This window comes from Poecile atricapillus, chromosome 7, assembly GCF_030490865.1.
Source record: "Poecile atricapillus isolate bPoeAtr1 chromosome 7, bPoeAtr1.hap1, whole genome shotgun sequence".
Taxonomy (NCBI): Eukaryota; Metazoa; Chordata; class Aves; order Passeriformes; family Paridae; genus Poecile; species Poecile atricapillus.
The window spans coordinates 11,387,654-11,405,638 of record NC_081255.1 but is presented as its reverse complement, the minus strand read 5'-3'; the positions used below and the strand labels follow the sequence as shown (position 1 = coordinate 11,405,638).

Here is a 17,985-nt window from a genome sequence, read left to right as displayed (position 1 = left end):
ATCTCAATATTTACATGGTCTGTAGAACAAGTTGTTGATTCAGTTCAATTGTGCGTTTTAGACTGAACATCAGACTTTTAGATGTCCTGACTCTTGAATGCATGGTTATTCAACTTCAGCATTAAATAACTCCAGTTTAATATTTTATAAGTTGGGATTGAGTTAATTTATTCTGTATGCAAAGCTACTGTATGAAGACTTCTTTAGATTTAAATCTTTAACATTTAATATAATATAATAGGATATTATTTATATTATATTCAATATATAAATCATTTAATAATATAATATTTAATATATAAAATTTAAATACTTGCTACTGCATATCCCCTGCCTATGGCTGAAAATTCATCTTTTCATGTTGCTGTATCCTGTATCTCAAAAAAGCATTGCATAGTTCTGGTTCCCCTCCAAAGAATGTGAACTTTTCAAACTAGCAAAGACCCAAAGAATGGCAGCAGTAAGGATTAACAGCATAGAATAGCTTTTGAACAAGTGACTGCATAGTTCTTTAAATTAAACCAGGCTGAGTCTTAACCCAGAATGTTTATATAGACATTTGCTTTTTACTACAGGACTGTTCTAGTTCCTTTTAGTTTTACCTTGAAGGTTGGTGAAACTTTAAAACCTCTGAACTTATTTCAGTATTTTCTTTTCTTTTATTTTCAAACTAGGTCTGAGAATACGATTATTCAATTTCTCTCTCAAGCTACTAAGCTGTTTCCTATACATAGTTCGTGTGCTCCTGGATGATCCTACACAAGGACTTGGATGGTAATGTTTGGGACTTTTTTTCGCATTACTACTCTCAAAGCATTATTTAAGTTATATTAAATAAATAAATAATGAATACATGAAGGATTTGTTTTATGTCTTCCAGATATTTTGAAAGAATTATAAAGCTGCTCTTACATTGTGAATGGAAATAAGAACTAAATAACAATATTATTTATTCCCTTTCCCACTAAAATAATCCTGTCTCTCTCCTTAGATACTGTGCATCATATTATTATGCAAACATATATTTTAGATGTATTATTAGATAACGTTTCTATGTAAAATTGCAAATGTCTGATTCCCAGTTTATGCAACACTTCTTTTCAGATTTTCCTTAAATAATATTACTTAAAACCCCAGATCCCAGAAATGGACAGACAAACACATGCAACTGAGCTTTCATGGAGACGATATTGATAATAATTTTCTAGCCTTCTTTTTCTAAACACTTCAGAAGAGTAAGACCAAAAGTACATTCTATACTTACAATGATTTATGGATATAATGCATGATTTAGCACACCCTGAATTGCCAATATGGTATTCTATATGACCGTTTTTTAAAATGTGTTACACAATTAATCACCAAATGTAGCAAAAAATTATAATTCATTTAATCCTGCATTTCTGTTGTATTTGTATCCTGAGAATATTAAATCTCCTCAATTTTTAATGCTAATAAGTACCACATTTTATTAATATACTTCCTTTTAACTTGATTTGATTCTTTTGTCCTTAAGTGCTGAAAGAAACAAAGCACATAAGAAAACACTAAGCTTAGTATGATAGAACCAGCAGTCTTCACGCAACATTAGGCAAAGGACAGAGTTTGATATCTAATTTTAATATTTGGATATCAGTTAAATCTAGTAAGGGTAACACCAAAAAAAAGCTAGTGCATAGGAGAAATACTGTACTTTACAAGAATGAAATCCAAAGCGAAGAGAGGTAAAGAATATTTGCTTTATTCAGCAGTGCATGAGAGGATACGTGAATAGGAAGTACAGAAGACAGATTTGAGATTTTTTTGGTCAAAATTTATCATGAGAAATTGTAAGATCTGAAAAAGGGCTGTGGAGAAATTTCCCTGAAAAACAAGACCCATAAAAAACTACTTTTGACTCTACATATGCCTTAGAATGTCTCTTCAGTAAGAGGCGACAAGCAATAAAGTTTTGGAGATGAGGAAATCCATCTGTTATAAATTGTTTACAACAATCTGGTTGGTCAATCAATAAGGCAATTTATTAATTCGTTAATAAAGGACGAGCAAGCAGTGCTGGGGATGCAGGGAGTCTCTGCTCCACCAACACGCCCACTTTACCCCTGGTCACTGGCTCTTTCATAGGCAGTTTCTTGTTGGGCTGTGTGGTGCATTCTGTGCTGGGGTAGAAGTCCAGGCAAGCCCGAACATGTTGGCTATCTCCCAAGCAGCAGTGGCTGGAAGCCCCCACCAGGTCTGGACAAAGCTCCAACATGTGGACAGGTTACACTCTTAGCAAGCGGGTAACAGCAGTAACAAGTTTTTACATGTTCACACGAGCCTGCTGTCTCTTTATACATGAAGAGTGGGTACAATTCATAATTAAAGCAATTACATACGTGGCAAAAATACATAACAGCAAAAGCTACCAATTCACAGCAAAGGGATTTAAACAAAAATAATGAAATCATTATATTTTCCTTTATCTCATGTCCATGCTTTACTTTAAGATTAGTATTCTTGATTATACTGATCCCATGGTGTGTTTCCATAATGACACGGATCACTATGTAACATCTCACACATCCTTAGAAATTTGGGTGTATTAGCAACTCAGGGACTTAACATTTTCCATCTAATCATGGTTTCTGGTATGTTGCATTTCTTTCTTTATGAGACCTCTGGTCAGCCCAGATGACTATATTGTGCTGCATTGTTCTGTCTGGGTGTGCAGGACAGGTTTGAATATCAGACCTTATGCCAAATATACTTTTGTATTTATATGCAAAGATGCATATTCATATACATCTGCAGGCTGCCGAATGCTTCACACCTTTCCTGCCATGTTCTTCAATCAAAGTGTTTTACAATTCACCAGAGAGTGTATTTATGTTTTCTATACATGTTATTCCCTTACATGGTGTTGTGGTACATCTAAGAGAGTAGTTGGTGTTTTCTATCTCTGAACAACATTTGTCTGCCTGAGAAGATTCAGGTAAGTCCTTCTGCTGGCTCACTAAGGCATCTTATAAGCTGTTCCAGACAAACAAATGGCACCCCATTAATGCCCTAGATATCCTAAGAGCTTGACACCAAAATTCATGCTTGAATGCATTCTTAAAGATGTGGTTTTTCTTTCATAAGAAAAAATAAATTCTAGGTACTGTGTCACAGCCCAATGAAAGAAACTACTGGGCATGCTGAGAGCGTGGCCATAGAAAATGTTTTCACCTGGTTGGTTTGAAAGTGACAAATCTGTGAGGAGGTCTTTTAATCAGATTTATTTCCTGTTTTTCAGAAATGCCTGCACAAGTTGGTGTCTTTCATTTACTCCTTCAGGCACAGCGGGTGTACAGGAAAGAGCTTAAGACATAAAGCATCCCTATTAATGGGTACAATTTAGCACTGTCCCACTCATAGTTGGTACAAATACAGTTGTTGCTAATTTGTGGGCTCCAGATCCTTTTCTTTTCTGCTGACCATGCTTGCCAAGGGTGAGCAAGGATATTTGTCATCATTTACAGATTATATATTCCCACATCCTTATATGACCATTTAAAAGGAAGATTTGTACCAGCAATTAAAAGCAAGATAACATCATGTGTATAATGGCCAGTATTTTTACTTGGGTATCATCAATTTTGTACTTGAAATACTGCTGCATGCATCTACAGCCCTCCTCACATCCTCAAAAGGGGTTATCAAGTGTAGTTTGCTGCAGTCTTTTCTGTTGAGAATGTGGTCTTTGTATGACAGCCTATCCACGGTATAGGATTTCTAGGGTCTCTTGATCTTCAGTACATATTGTGTACTTAGTTCAGCTTTACAAAGTCGTTTCAGTTGTCTTGGTTTTAAATTTGAAAAAAAAAGTCTTTAAAAAAATGTAACCTGGAATGCTTCATAGTCCTTTATCTACAGATATGGAGCACATACAGCAGTACTTTCTGAAAATAACTTTACTTTAAAAAATGTCTCTATTGATTGTCATTGGTTTCAGATATTGCATGCATTTCATAGAACACTTAATGATGTAATTAATATCCCTTTCCTCTCATATGTTTTTGTGACTGTGTTCCCACACACATTTGCTAATGAAAATGGACTTTGCATGGACAGTATGGCAACTATCAGTAAGGAGTTAAATCGGAGTTGTTCCAATCAAAACTACACACCTGGAACAATTGATTGGTGAGTTCCTAAGTTAAAACAGCAAACCAAAAGTCCACAGAATGGTGGGAAGGGAACACAGGAAGACAAATCCATTTCCATCTGGAATTGTGGCATTTTAACATATAGTAGGGATGTTTCTATAAATCTCTAGCCATTACTTACATTTCTGAATGTTAAAACTGCATTTAATATTTTAATTCTTTCTTTTGATTGCAAAGTGAACTGCTGGACTGGATGCTGGTGTGGGATCTGAGTTCCATCAGTGCTGATACCTTGCAGAAAAAAAAAGGATGCCCTTAATTAAGAAAACCATTTCTGAGTAGCAGTTAATGATTAAGAGGAAATTATTGTGCCATTGAGAGCGTACATTCTAGTGATGCTGTATCAAGTGTCTATTAGCATTGATAGGATTCTTCCAAGCTATGACAGCCCCTAAGGCTTAGATACCATTTATATCATTATACAGATAGCAAAATATTCACAAAAAAGGGTTGCCAGTTTCCCACAGGAACCTAATGATTTGCTGAAATATAAGACATGTCAATATTCAGTAGATAACTACTAATTTGAAGTTTTCATTACTGAGATTTTTTTTCAATAAGTCTAATTTCCATACACATGTACAACTATTTTTTTTTTTTTGTTTAAAACACCAGATTATGATTAATTTCATATTTATTTCCTTACTGTAATGAACAGGTCTCCCATTATTTGGGTGAATCGAAGCTTACCATTATGGGGATTACAGGTAATAAGTAAATGACCAGTTCAATTATTTCCATGTAACAACTGGAGATGATATTGATTTACAGAATTGTAGCAGTGTTAAAGGATACTTGGAAATGTTGGTGTCAGCAAGGAAATCTTGAACATCAAGTACAGCAAAAGCATAAAGATCAGCTGATCTGTACTGATTCTGTCTGTGAAATGTGTTTTTTTACTAGAAAAAACTTACTATTTAAGCTTACAGGTGGGTTATACCATTATACTCTCTCACCGTGATTGTTGCAATGCCAATACAATGATTGTACCTCCACATAATACACGATTTTCTAAGAAGCCCTTGAAAATACCTTTAGAATATGCACAGTTTGAATAATTTTTGATCTAGCATCCAGATTACTTTATTAAATTTAATTTTAAAATACTGAGATATTTATTTGCCTATGGATACGGACCTTTTCTAATATGTCTGTTTTGTAACTGTAGGAATTTATTTGAAAATAAAGCCTGAGTTTATCTAAAACTAATAATTATGTAGAGAAGCTGATATATTTTGATTTCCTATTTTAATAATTTTGTATATTTTAATAATTTCCCAAGTCATAGCATCTTTTTTACTTCTAGATAAAGACACTGTGCTCCCTCCAGAGTTTTCAGCTGTAGGGAGCATTAATTTAAAATTTAAAATCCTGAGGCTTGACTTTAGGCTCTAGCTTGATAAAATCCATCTTGATGGAATAGTCCCATGATACACATTAAAATACAAATACTTTCTATGCAAAGAACTTAAGTAAATTCTTAATATCTATAAAGATTTAAGTATTTTTTTTACAATTTTGGTGTTTGACTATTTAAATATTTTAAGCTATTTAATACATATACTAACTGCATATAATCTAATTGAGCGCTGGGAAACTGAGCTCAGCTGCATTTAAAACTTAAAACCAGTAATTATTCATCTGTATTATTTTTGCTGCTTTCAACTTCCTGCATTATGCAGAGTAAGAAAAACATTTGCTTTTCCACACATTCATAGCATCTTTACAAAAAAGTTAAGAGCTGACTGACTTTCCTTATCTTTAGCTTCCTTCTCTCTCTCTCAGTCATGTGGAAAGATTTTGGTACTGTTTAGGAATAAATAAAACTCAGAAAAATAACAATATCTAAGCTTCAAACAAAATGCTTGTAGCTGAGAAAAAGCTGTTTTATATAATCTTTTATTTTCATTGTAATGTTAGTATCTATTCTCTAGAAGCTGGTGTTAATACACTTTTTTTTCACTTAAGGTGTCTGTGGCAGTAATAAGTCTCTTTGAAACTCTGTTGCTAAGTTATCTAAGCTACAAGGTAAGTACTATTTGTTACTTTTAGGCAGAAGTAATTAAAAATTAATTAGAGAAATGTTTCAATATAAAGTTTATGTACCAGTGCCCATGCTGGCATACAAGCAGGAAGTTTAGAAAAACACACTTTTTGAGGGTGGTATATTGTCACACAGGCAGCCCTGTTTCCCAAATTTATGAGCCAACTCTAATATCTAAAAAGTGGAAGTTGGCAATTAAATGCACATTATTTTCCATTGTCCATTGGCACATTGTAATTTGAAAACACATTCTCAAAAATGACCTTGATTTTTTGACACTGATTTTTCACTTGTGCAGTTTTATTTGTCTGTCCATAATGTATTGGACACAATTGTCATTGATGTAGCTACTCAATACATATAATTCAAAGTTTAGCCCTCTAAAACTGTGCACAGAAAAACTAGGCCAAGACAGTACTTTAAAAAAAAAATAAAAAAAAAAAAATAGGATAGCTACATACTTGTGTTATCCATCTGTGTGATACTACTGGAATGTCTTTTCAAAATGTTCTGCAATAATTTGATGGGAGTACAATGTATTTTTTGTATTTGCATTCTCCTTTAAGAGTTATTTTTTTCTAATATATTTATTCAGTTTTCTTCATTCCATTTTGTTCTGCTCTATCTCTGCATTTTTAGTATCTTTAGCAGAAAAATAATAAAAGCATTTGAAATCATTTACCAAAGAAAATATGAAAATATTTGGTTTCTAAAGCTGAAAATATCTTGGGGGATAATTTTTTAGTTGTTGTTTTATTATATTTTGTATTACTGACATTCAGTAGCTATCAGAGCCAGTGCTGAATTTAGAGACTTGTATTTCAATGTGTATATTGAGTGATTATGGCATATATATTTTCCTTAATGCCTAATAATGCTAAGAGGCTTGCAGTTGTCTGCTGTCTAAAAATTATTCTTAATCCTTGGAGCATATATTATTTAAGGGTCAGAGGTTAGAAGTGCAAATCAGTAATGGGCCAGAATAGTCCAAAATTTATATACTGGTGGCAAAACAACAAAGGGCAATCACAGTTCGTGTGTTTATTGGGCAGCATTTTAACCTTATCCATTCTGCTTGTGATTTGGATCAGATTCAGTGGGTACAAAAGATGAATTCTTGCCAAATCAGCTTCCATGAGAAGTTATTCATTAGTGTGTGGTGGATGGAAATCTCCACTGCCCTGATTTGCTGCATATACCTGTCACAGAACTTGAGGCAATTTTGTGATTCCGCTCCCCATAAAAGAAAGAATTAAAAGACTAATCTAAGGAACAACAAAATTTGTCAATCACATCAATCCACTTGATGCAAGCACATCCTCCCCTCTGGTCCTGTTTTCCTAGTTTTACACCATTCTCTTGAAGCCAAGAATGGTGTTATTTCACCCACTGTAAAGCTTTTCTGCACAACCAAGGTGACCAAAGGTGCCTTGGTTAATGTAAGTCTGTGACAGATTACTTATTTTATGGAAACATTTTCAAAACTTTCACAATTGAGGGAACTGACTTTTACAAGTCAAAGAATTAGCAAGCAAGAAAACAATGAAAAGATGATTGTGTTTGCATCGGAGTACACATTGCTAAGATTTCACAAATAACCTGTAAAATGAATAAAGCAGTCATTTGAGAGAATACTCCAAGAGATTGACCTTTCTGATGCCTGGTTTATGACATATGAGAAATGATTCAACATGCAGAATAATGAGGTCAGAGTAGCATATCATGCTGCTATGATGCAGTGAATTTGCAATTTTTATAGTTTTTAAATGGAGAGGAAAGCAGAGGATCTAGCACTGTGTTGTGATGCTGATCACTTGGATCCAGGAATGGAAGGTTTACAATCTGCACTGTCACAAACTAAAGTATTACATGAGGGTTTGTCCTTGGCCAGAATTCTGAAAGATGTCTACATCAAAAATCTCCATTGTCAAAACTTGACACAGACATCTGGCAATCCTGCATATGCCTTGTGTTCAGGCACTCTCAGGGCTTTGAGCAGCACCATACATTCTCACTGCAAAAGACAGTTTTGCAGAACTCATGGTGCATTTCCATGTGGAAGCCAGAATCCTACAGCTGCATACATCCCTAATTACTTGGAGCCCATCTATACCTTGTGCATTTTGCCTGCACAAGTAAATTATGTGACATTCCTTCTATATAATGCAGAGGAGCAAACTCCTGTCATTAAAAGTGAGGAAATTGTGAAATCACAAAATGGTTAAGTTTGAAAAATCAGATTTGATTTTGATTTTACTCTTCATACAAAACCCCCTCAGTTTACAGCCTCGTAATTTCACTTGTATGTCTGACTCCCACCAATTGCAATTACATGGAAGATAATAATCCTTGTCCCTGAGGTATAGTGGCTTCCAGATGTGAATAGTTAAAAATGGAGAAAGAATTTGTGTTTAACTTTCAGTGGCTGTATCAGGTGGTTATTTTTTCATGGAGGGCAAACATGTAATTGCAGCTGAAAATATAATGCTCTGCTGAAAATTCCTGTTGTACGGCCATGGTATGTGCTGCACTATTATTGCATTACCTGTGATGGAGTCCTCATACACAGCATTAGTAAAGCTGTAAGTCACTGCAGTTCAACTATCTTCCTTTTTTAATATGTGGATTTTCATCTCAACATTTAATCATTCACAGTTACTGCACAGCTTTGGGAAAAAAAAGTAGAATTATCCCCATCCTGTTGCTATTAGTAAGCAAATTAAAAGATCAATACCACTTCACTGAAATATGTGGGAAGACCTCTCATTTCATGGAAGCAAGATCAAGTTCCAAAAAACCTTGAAGTGTTCTGAAATGTTGGTGGCAGAAGTAGAGAACTTGTTATTGTAGTTCTAATTCAAATATTAAACACTCAAATTCTTCCTTACTTCGCTCTCCAAAACAGTTGGGAAAGAAAAAATAACAAAGATAAAAGGCTAATGATGAAAGGAAGGAGATTAAAAAGTATATATCTTTTACTTGGGAAGTACATTGTGATAAACTGTAGGAAAAAGGATCCAGAGTGATCTATATTCTATATTCACATTTGTCACGTGTTTAAATCTGAGATGAATGATATTCCTGAATTTCAGGTAAGGAATAGACTTCCTGTGTTACGTTGGGATATCACATGTATTCCTCATCAGAACTGTTTGTAAGCTGGCTGTGACATTGTGGGGTTTTTTTTCCTTTTCTTTGAAGGGAAATATCTGGGAGCAAATTCTGAGGATACCCTTTCTTCTGGAAATAATTAATGCTGTCCCTTTCATCATCACGGTAAATGTATTTGACTTAATACATTTGCACATTGCAGTTTTATAGCTGCACAAATACTCTTACTTTTTTAAAGTAAATTTTATTCTTATGTGGATGATGAGTTTGTGCCTATTGGAACAGAAATTTGCCAACAATAAGAGGATAGTTTGCTACTGGAGTGAAGTCATACAGGTAACTTTCCACTTCCTCTTCCATGGGCACAAACCAAACCAAAACCCTCTAACTCCAACTACAGCACAATCAATAAAACAAACAGGCTGGTTATAAAAATGTAAGAATCACTCATGTTTTCAGTGAAAATTGACTGTGTTCCTATTTTATCTAATTATCTTGCATGTGGTTAATCACTAAGGAAGACAAAATGTTATTTAAAGCCAAACCTCACGCTAGAAACACATTAATAGTAAGTATTTTTCCCATGTGTTTCATTGCTGCTTGAATAGTAAAGCTCTATTCCTCTTTAGAAAAGCTTCTAATGAATTTGTTAATTTTTCTTTCAGATTTTCTGGCCAGTCCTAAGAAACCTGTTTATTCCTGTATTTTTAAATTGCTGGCTGGCAAAGCATGCTTTAGAAAATATGATTGTAAGTATGCAAAGGAAATATTCTAGAGTTGTATTTTTTTAGTAAATTGTCTTTAGTGGGATTTTGGCAGTACAGTCCAACCCTAATAGGGAGCTAACCAGATGTGTATTTAGGTTGTACAAATGGTCAAGCATTACTAAACTGCTTTCTGCATCAAAAGTAGAAAAAAGACATGAAATGAAATCTCAATTAGTATAAATTGTTACTGTGCCAATAAAGGAAATGGCAGTGGATGGTGCTTTTTCTACTCTGCCATTCATACACAATTGCAGAGAATTCAACTGCAAGGCCATAATTGGGCATTGCAGCCTGTAATTTGTAAACTAGACATGAGCAGACCTCAAGGCAGCTTGTAATAGGATCAGAATTGTGCTGGGATGAACAAAGAACTACTTAAATAATCACAGAATCACAGCTGGTGCTTCTGCACCTTCTATATTATCAGCAAACTTGTAAGTGCATTTGAGTGACTGGAATGCTATCTGGATACTGCATAATTCCTCTACAGAATCCTGACTTACTGATCCAAATCCAAAAATAACACCTATTTTCCATTAATACAGAATGATCTTCACCGAGCCATCCAACGCACACAGTCCGCAATGTTTAACCAAGTTCTTATTTTAATATCTACCTTATTATGTCTCATCTTCACTTGGTAAGTGGGAAAATCCCCTTGTTTTTATTATACACTTGGCTTCTCTCATATGTGATGATAGAACAGGCCTGGTGGAAACCATCAAGTGACATAAGGGTGAAACACTTCAGTCAAAGTGTTAACTAGCACCTGTACTGTTGGGGTCTGGAAGTACTGGGTTTGGAAACAGGATGTGCATGCATGGTAAAAGGAATCCTTCTTACTCTAAGAAGATTTCCTTACTTCTAAGGAAGGAAATAGAGATGATGCAAAAACACAGGATGAAGCAGGGGGAACTTTACGTATGTACTAAGAGTGCAACCTCAGCAGAGAAGTCGCTCACACATGAAGAGTACCAACAGAAGTACGTTGACCCACACCAAGACTCTTGACACCTTCCTCTGACTGCTGGGATAAAAAAGAATGTGCAATATTTCAGCTTTAACACTTTGACCGAATCAGGTTCCCCTAAGTATTACAGCGGATAGCTGTTAATAATACAGATTACAGATAGTGTAGAATGTATTAGAGTACTGATGGTACTGGATGGTAGGTTCAAACAACCAAAATATATTACTCTGAAGAATGTTTTTCTACAAGACCTGAAAAACTTAAATTTACATTCACAGGAAATATCTCTCGATTGCTCCATGTTTATATTGTGCCAGAGTGATATGGTGTTAGCCAGGGCTGGAGGCAGATAAAGGAGACTACATGATTATTCTGGCTATACAGTAGCTCTGTAGCTTAACATAGAGATTTTTCTCATTAGTAGTGCCTGAGAATTGAGGCTCATACTCAGGAGGAATACAGAACCATGCACAGTGTGATACAAGCTGGTGTAAAAGAGGACAGTGAAGAGAGAAAAGGGTTCTGTGTGGAAAGGCTAAATCACCTGTATTTGTTTTGCCAGACAAGATGCCTTTAGGTCAGCACATTGATAAAATTTGGTGTGTCATTTTGGAGACAGTAATTAGATTTTCTCTTACTTTATTTCTCTAGCTTGCTTTTCTAATAGTCACTGTTATGTGCTGGCTAATCCTTTTGGTAGTAAGTGCAACATAGCACATTGCTTTTTAGAAGAGGAGTTTGCTTTAGCTGGTGGCTAAATGAATGGTCCAATTTTACCCTTTGTCTTAGGGCCACACACCTGCTTACTGATAAATGCTGCTTGTTCCAGACAGTAAGGAATTTTTGTGATATTTAATCTCCAATTGAACATTATGTAATTTTATATGCATAAGGACTTGGACATTTTTAATTTTGCTTTTTAGTTTTTTACAATACAAGGTGTTATTGAATAAATATTCCTTCACCCTTTTTTACCTGCCTACTTCAGCATTTTACTGAAATGCTGCACAAACTATGTATCTTGCTCACCATCAGGCATTGTGATAACTGACAATAAAACATGCAGGAAGTGGCAAGCTCACCTGTAATTATGGCTGGGCTCAACAGCTGCAGATACTACTACATTATAGCTCATTATTTGCTGACCTAGAACTGACCCTGCTAGACTTGAAAATAAGCTAAATAAGATGAAGACACCCAGTAGTATTTGCCAGTAACTAAGGAAACAAAGCACTTTTTGGCCGAGAATAGTAGTTCAAACATCTGCAGCTTCTCTAAGACTGGAGTTATGTTCAAGTGATTGTTGACTCTTGTCTATGTGAACACACATTATGGCATTTTTACACAGTTTTTCTTTATACTACTAATTATATATTAAAAATACCCCCTAAGAAATCTCTGTAAACAGTCCAAAACAAGTAACTTAATGACTTTGATTATGTTACATCTATGGCAAATTCGAGAGAGTGTTTCATTTAGGGTTTATATGAGTTCCTTCCCCCTGAAGGAGGACCCAAGTCCATTGCTGGAATCTGTCCACTTAAGGGTGCCTTTCACCAGACTGATCTTTCATGTTTTCTGCAAATGCAAGCAGTACCCAGGTCAGTATCCCCAAACACGTATGGGAGCCAGGACTTGCACAACATGCAAACCTTTTCAGTCATCACCAGTCTTCATAAGCATGTTTTGGTTCCATTTAGAAACGCTGCCCTGCTCCATGTAGTACCATGGCTTCAATAAAGAAAAATTACTAAGCCTGGATTAGTAGCTTGAGTACAGTGCCTTCAGTTGCAGAGCACTTTCCCCTAGAGGATGGAGGAAATGCTCATGGTGTGCTTTTGGCACCACTGATACCTGCCCTCATCAAGCCTCCCAGCTGATACTCAGGCCCTTTGTGGATTCAGTTGAAACCCCACAGCACCCTTAGCTCCAGGCTTGTGCCATCTGCTGCAAGAGCAACATCAGCACTTGTGAAGCCAATATAGCTTTAAAACACAGGGTTTTCTGTTCAAAGTCACTTTTTTTGGCAGACACATAGACAGAGATGGAATGGAGCTTTTTATGGGAATGACATGATTTTTTTAAGGAATCCAAGATGGTATGAGGCCCAGAAAGATTCCTCATTGGCTTTGTTCCTGTCTGCATAAAAAAAGTATTTTCAAAATAACTTTACCATAACTAGCAGGAAATCCATAGGAAATGAATTTTACCTTATAATCTGTATTATCTGCATAATCTGGAAAGCCACCATTTACATCTCCATATCAGAATCTTATACATGGTGGATTACACAGATAGGCATATTCCATCTTATATCTTACAACTCAGGTGGTAGTTTTCCAATGAAAAGTAAAAAAATAAATTATCTGAGGTTACAATTGATTGGCTAATCTCAGAGTTTTTAGATGTCATTATCCAGGCTGTCCTTTGCACTCAGAGTATAGTAGAAAAAGGCTCCTTCAGTGTTCTTGTACACAGCTGACAATTTTCAATGTTACTACAGAACAAACAGTAAACACAACAAAATGTATGCTCTACTCCACTCTTTCACCTTTGGTGATAATTGTTTGCGGATCTGGGAATGGAACTCATTTGCAGATCAGTAAATCTGTAAGACCATTTTCACATATCTGTAATTTATAGATTACATACAAGGATTTTTTTTTCTCCTTTTTTTTGATTTCAAAGATAGATTAGGCTGTCCAATGATTTTTTTTCTTTCTTTCTTTAAACATCTCAGCGTCCTTGTAACCAGAGCAATTTTGCATCTATTAAAACATAACAGACAATATAACAGGCTGTTCAGCGGCTACTATTGAGTTCTAGCAAGATTTACAGACCTAGTCATAATATGTGTTGTGTCATTAAGCCAATGGATGTTTGCACTTGTTTGTCAAATAGAATACTAATTATTTCTGTAAACTGTACAAGAAGACAAATAGTAGTGAATGACTATTTCATGCATCTTTCTGTGACACAGTGAATCATCTATTAAAAGTTATTTTGAATTTTATAGCCGTGTTAGTCATATATCACCAGTGTAGAATGATTAGCTTGTGAAGGAGGTGGCTGCAAAGTCTTTGAGATGGGCAGTTATTTTTTTCATACTCAAACCTGCACAAACTTTGCTTATGCTTTCATGGAAAGCTCACTGAGGTCGATCTTAACATTTTTTACACTTCAGTGCTTTCAGCATCAGAAAATAAGGACGATTCCACACATTTAACTTACAGAACCTGTAGAATGCCAGTACTGTAGCCTCAATGACAATTACTCACTTCCTTCTCTGAAACAAATCAGATCTGTCAGGAACCTGCTTGTTTCAAACATGGGATCTCTGTTTTCTGTTTTGAAGTATTCCAGGGCAGCACTCTCCAAACAACCACAAGTAGATCTAGAAGTAGGCCAGTATCACATGCAGTACCTTCCACACCCATTGTACCAACTCTTACCATCCCCTTGTCCTGCTCCTCAATTCCTGGAACCAGGACAGTATGGATGGGTACTTTCTCTGTGCATTTGTGCAATGAAACTGAGGTTGAGTTCAGACACTGCTTTAACACTTCCTTAATTGAGGGGATGATGAAAAAGCTGTGCAGCTCCTGGGAGGAGCAAAACATCTCCTAAAATATCCACTTGTTATTTGTGAGCAAATAATTTACAAATTCAACTAGAGTTCATGTGAAATACTGTCTTCTGGGAAAAACTGCATGAACTCAAGGTCAACATTCTTGTGAGCTTTGATAGGAGAAACATATTGAATAAAGTTTATCTTTCTTAGGTACAGAAATTTCTTAGGAAGCTTTGCTGAAATTTGCTTTATAAGACACATATGAAAACACTGTTGCCAAAAATAGTTGCCAATTTAGATTATGTAAATGAAACAACTTCAGGTAAAACTCCTAGAGTTTCTTTTGGAATACAAATTTATGTGATAGCCGTACTTCTTGCACCTTTGCTAGCACTGGGATCCATTTGCATACATGCCTATGACTAGTACTTAAATGGCCAAGGCTTTTCAAAAGGTGAACAAATGTAATCGAAAATTACCATGAAAAAAATGTAATAAACCCCTCAATTGTTTCTTTGATTAATGCCTTTTCATATTTTTATGCAAGTATTGTATTTTGACAACACAGAAATACTACCATATATAATTTTCTTTGTTGATAGCTTGGTATTTGTAATAATACACTTTAAAAATATTTTTGCATATTTAAGTTCAAAAGTTCAGATCTGAAAAAAGCATGTGGATGATTAGTGCTGCTGAGGAGTGTTGCTTGAAGATTGTAGGATAAGGGTGTATGCTGGTTAGTTGCTTGTGAAAGGCAGATCAGAAATCATGTATTATAGGGAGAGCAGAAGTATTGAAGCTCAATCAGAAGTCTTTTTGGCTACCCATCAAAGACAGTTTCTATGGAAACCTAGATAATTATACAGTGATTTTCATGCTATTTTAGTTATTAATTTGGTAGTGACATAATATTTCCTTTGTTAATCTTTTTACATAGTTATTTCTAAAATAATTAGGTCAGCATCTTTCCCATGGCTTATGAAGGGAATTCTCTGTGCCACTGATGTAAAGGAGTATTTAAAACTAGACACAGACACCAGTGAAATTAATAACAATTTGAATAGTCTAATTACTGTAGCCTGTGGAAAAAAAGTAATAAAGGTTAGAAGGGTCAATCTCAATTACGTTCTTAACGTGAGAGATACATTTGTAGTCATCTTCTCTACTTAAAGTGAAAAATAATTAGACTAAATGATAGCTCAGAAAGGTTCCTTCACAAAGTGTCTCTAAAATGAAGTGTCAACAACATTATTTATAAGCAAATTCTCCTATTTGGAATATATATAAGCAATTAAAAAGTGTGATTGAGAGATTTCTGTTCTTATACTTCACTCTGGAAAATGAGTCAGCTTCATGTACTTGTGATCTTTTCAAGTTATAAACTTTGCTAGTTTTCTAGCACAGGTTGCAGATCATTTATGAATCTGAAAATAAGTAGTTCCAAACTGAATGTAGATAAAGGTGGGAAAAGTTAAATTTGTATTAATTTGAAAGACAAAATTAACTTATCCACATTTTTTGTTCTCTGTTGTAGCACACAGTATGTCAGTATTTCAGTACAATACAGTTTGTACCTCTACTTTTGACATTTAATGTAATTACAATTTCACAGTCTAGTACTATATTTTATAAATCAATACTTTAAATTGATAGAGGGAAGAATTTTCAGCCTGTCTTGGGAGGCCTTTACTCTTGGTGAGAGTTAGACATTGAAGTACTTACCATTCTGAAAGTTCCAGCCTTTATCCTCTAAAACATTTTTATCTTTCTCTTCTACTAATTTTTAATGCCAAGTGAAGGTGTTGAAACCTCAGTAATCAGAATATGCCTGTTTAAGGAGAGTGCAACTAATATATTCAAAACCAAACCCCTGCCCAAGAAAGAGACAAAATGTCACTCAGATTCTTTCCCAATATTTTCCCCAAAAACTTCCATGGGATGTAAAAATGTCTCTCAAATACCAAGTGCTGCTAATATTTACATCAATAATCTTGACAACTTTTCATTAAAGATGCATTGAGGATATTAGGGAGTCACAATATTTTGGAAAACACTATGCGCTTTGAATATGCCATTGGGAGAATTTCAGCTTTTATTATCATGACATCTTGCAATAGAATAATAATATTACCAGATACCATGACAAGCAGAGCTTGTTCTGGCAACAGAGACTAATTACCATTACAAATGGAGGAAAAAAAGCAAATGATTTTGAGTCATACAACATTTGGACTGTTAGAAATACAGTTCTAAGATTGCCTCTCCATGGTGTCCTTTTTCCAGCAATCATATTTTGAATTTTGTGAGAGATAATAAAATCAAGCTTATTGCTAATATTAACTAATTATGCCTTGCCAACAAATGTAAGGCAACATATGAAGTTCCTCAAAGTTGGTCTAAATGCATTCCTGTCCTTGTTCTTTTGCAGGAACCAAGCACAAAATAGAGTGACTGTGAGGAATGTGTAATGTCTCAGTAAAACTAAAAAATCAAATTAACAAAGTGTACTTTCTGTGTCATGGGTTTGGAAAAAATCTAGAAGTGATTGTCCAAAGAGCAAGGATAAATAAGAAATAACAAATAAAAATAGAATGCCATATTCCATTAAAAAACACCAAAAAATTACCATATTTTAGTATGTTCAATATGTATTTGAGATATGCATGTCTTCAAAATTATCAACACTTGACAAAGATTCACAGGAAAAATGCAGTCAGATAAAAGGATTTGTCATAGGGAGCCAGGGAAGTGAACTGAGCAGGCATGCAGATTATTAGGATGTAGATTTTTTAGTAAGCTTTCCATTGGTTTATAAACACACAGGCTTGTAAGTAGATCCCTTGTGTGAAAATACAATTTTAACATATACAAAAGATGTTTGTTACCTCCAGAACAAGGGTGACAAGAATAACTTCAGGAAAATAAAATGCTGGAATGAAAGTTGAGCTGGAGTGTAACCAGAGTCTACAGGATGTGAAATACTGTATGATCATACTGACAAAATAAATCTTAGGTTTGGTTTGGTTTTGGGAAGACTTAACTAAAAGCAAGGGGGTCAAGTTCCCCTTAAAGGGTCAATTTGATATACAAAATAAGTGTTAAAATCCTCAGCCTTTCATCTCTTTCCTTACAGGAAGGCATTACATATCACTAGCTTCATTTTGTCTTTGCAGTAAAAAGAAAAACCTGATATTCACATGCTGTCTTTGAAAATATTCTATCATTTTAGACAGTAGCAAATAGAATGCCAAGTATAACAATGGTGAGTAGCTGTGTTGAGAATGTTACTTCACCATTCAGTAGCTGGCATTATTACTCTCAATTCCGTG

At 35.0% G+C, this 17,985-nt stretch overlaps 1 protein-coding gene across 4 annotated transcripts in view; it reads left to right on the top strand.

The window, feature by feature from the left end:
* Positions 1 to 17,985, top strand: part of KCNT2 (potassium sodium-activated channel subfamily T member 2) — a 121,652-nt gene that overhangs the window by 33,899 nt on the left and 69,768 nt on the right. For all 4 annotated transcript variants that reach the window (XM_058842289.1, XM_058842290.1, XM_058842288.1 and 1 more), the window contains exons 3-9: positions 675 to 774; positions 4,096 to 4,167; positions 4,849 to 4,897; positions 6,159 to 6,218; positions 9,436 to 9,510; positions 10,011 to 10,094; positions 10,658 to 10,752. In XM_058842289.1, the coding sequence (XP_058698272.1) occupies positions 675 to 774; positions 4,096 to 4,167; positions 4,849 to 4,897; positions 6,159 to 6,218; positions 9,436 to 9,510; positions 10,011 to 10,094; positions 10,658 to 10,752 (535 nt within the window). The remainder of the gene's footprint in view (positions 1 to 674; positions 775 to 4,095; positions 4,168 to 4,848; positions 4,898 to 6,158; positions 6,219 to 9,435; positions 9,511 to 10,010; positions 10,095 to 10,657; positions 10,753 to 17,985) is intronic.